The following is a 1,767-nucleotide window of genomic DNA, read 5'->3' on the forward strand; positions in this document are numbered from 1 at the left end:
AAACAAACCTCAGGCGGAAGTGCAGTGAGTCATCGGGGTTCCCTGCCTGCCACAGCCGCGGGACAGGAACACTGTGTCCCAGGTACAAGCCCTGGCACAGCCAGGATGCAGATAGGTGGGCCACCCAGCAGGGCCCCCTCATCTCAGCAAGCACCCATGACATGAGTTTCGATGTTCTTAGCCAGGTGCAGGGCAAGGTGCAGCCAAATCCCCTCCACTTCCTGCACTGAGCAGACAGCTCACTGCTGCTGACTCACACCGTGGCAGGACAAGCGCAGAGGGGACCCCAGTCCTGTGCATCAGGAGTGTCCCATGGGGACTCTCTGTCTCCTGGTGTCACACTTCAACCCCAGCCCCCACCGAGCTCTAGGGATCAGGGAGGGCTGGAGTTGGGGTGTGAGTCCCTTGGTGCCAGCACCAAAAACCATATCCAGATGGGCGGGAGGGGAGGGCAGGATCTGATGCCACACAGGGGCTGCGGGAGGGGCTGTGGATGTGTTTTTTCCCAAAACTTTTTCCAGCCTGGAGGGGAGCTTGGGCAAAGTAAGGGCATGGGAGAGTCGGCTTGCCATACCCACCCTGCACTCGGCCACAGGTGAACCTCTCAGCACCAGTGGTCAACACCAGCTGCTGGAACCAGCCCACCCTTGTCTCCACCGCCTACCACAAGGTGGACCTGTTCAACGGGCAGCTGGACGGTGTACTTCTCACTTCTATCTTTGTCACCGCTCTGGGGGACGTCACTGTGGCCCACTTGGGCACAGCAGAGGGACGCATCTTCCAGGTGGGATGGGAGGCTGGGTGGGATGGGGGATCCTGGTGGGCTTGGGGGTGCACTCAGACCCCGACTCTGCCTCACTGCAGATGGTGCTCCAGCGTTCCAGCTCCTACCTCCTGACCTTGGCCAACTTCTCCTTGGGGGAGCCGGGGAAAAAAAAGGGCTGCAGAGCCACTCGCTGTTCTTTGCCGCTGGCACCAAGGTGAGTGAGGGGTCTGGGGGTTGTCGGGTGAGCACTGTGGCCCATGTGCCCGCCTCACCTCACTCTCCATCCCCAGATGTGGCGTCTGAACGTCACTGGTCCCGGCTGCCGCCACTTCTCCACATGCCAGCGCTGCCTGCAGGCTGAACGCTTTATGGCCTGTGGCTGGTGCAGGGATGGGTGCACGCGCCACCACGAGTGCACTGGCCCCTGGGTCCAGGACAGCTGCCCACCCATCCTCACTGACGTAAGTTTGCCCTACCATCCCCCCGCTACCCATGTCTCCCATGCACACAGATGAGAAAGGATGTGGCAAATGGAGTGGCATGTGATGGGACCCGCTCTCTGGGATCTGTGTTGTGTCCCTCAGGAAAGGGACTTTCTGGATCCGCAACCATCATGGGGCTTATGGGGCTCAGGGTGACACAGGTGTCTCTCCCACAGTTCCACCCCCGGAGCGCCCCACTGCAGGGTCGAACACGGGTGACGCTTTGTGGTATGACCTTCCACTCCCGCTCAGACCCTGACCCTAGCCACAACCCTGCCAGTGTCTACCGGGTGGCAGTTGGACGACGAGGCTGCACTGTGCTGCCGGAGGAGAGTAGGAGCTACAGGTGTGTGATGGTGCTGGGAGGGAACAGCAGCAGAGAGGGTTCTGGGTCTGCCTCCCAGCCCAGAGCTGACCCGCATCACCATCCCACAGTCCCCTGGCCACCTCCCATCGCAAAGAGTTTGTGGACATGCTGGTGTGTGAGCTGGAGCCAGGGGGCCCAGTGGCAGGGGGGGG

The 1,767-nt window shown here is 61.5% G+C and overlaps 1 protein-coding gene across 1 annotated transcript in view; it reads left to right on the top strand.

Moving 5' to 3' along the window:
- Positions 1-595: 595 nt before the first annotated feature.
- Positions 596-1,767, top strand: part of MST1R (macrophage stimulating 1 receptor (c-met-related tyrosine kinase)) — a gene marked incomplete at its 5' end in the record, with an annotated part of 4,776 nt that continues 3,604 nt past the window's right edge. The window contains 6 exon segments of the mRNA XM_009075936.1: positions 596-784; positions 865-928; positions 931-980; positions 1,057-1,227; positions 1,425-1,594; positions 1,684-1,761. Coding sequence (XP_009074184.1) covers positions 596-784; positions 865-928; positions 931-980; positions 1,057-1,227; positions 1,425-1,594; positions 1,684-1,761 — 722 coding nt within the window.

This window comes from Acanthisitta chloris, unplaced genomic scaffold (genome assembly GCF_000695815.1).
Source record: "Acanthisitta chloris isolate BGI_N310 unplaced genomic scaffold, ASM69581v1 scaffold31755, whole genome shotgun sequence".
In the NCBI taxonomy this organism is placed as follows: Eukaryota; Metazoa; Chordata; class Aves; order Passeriformes; family Acanthisittidae; genus Acanthisitta; species Acanthisitta chloris.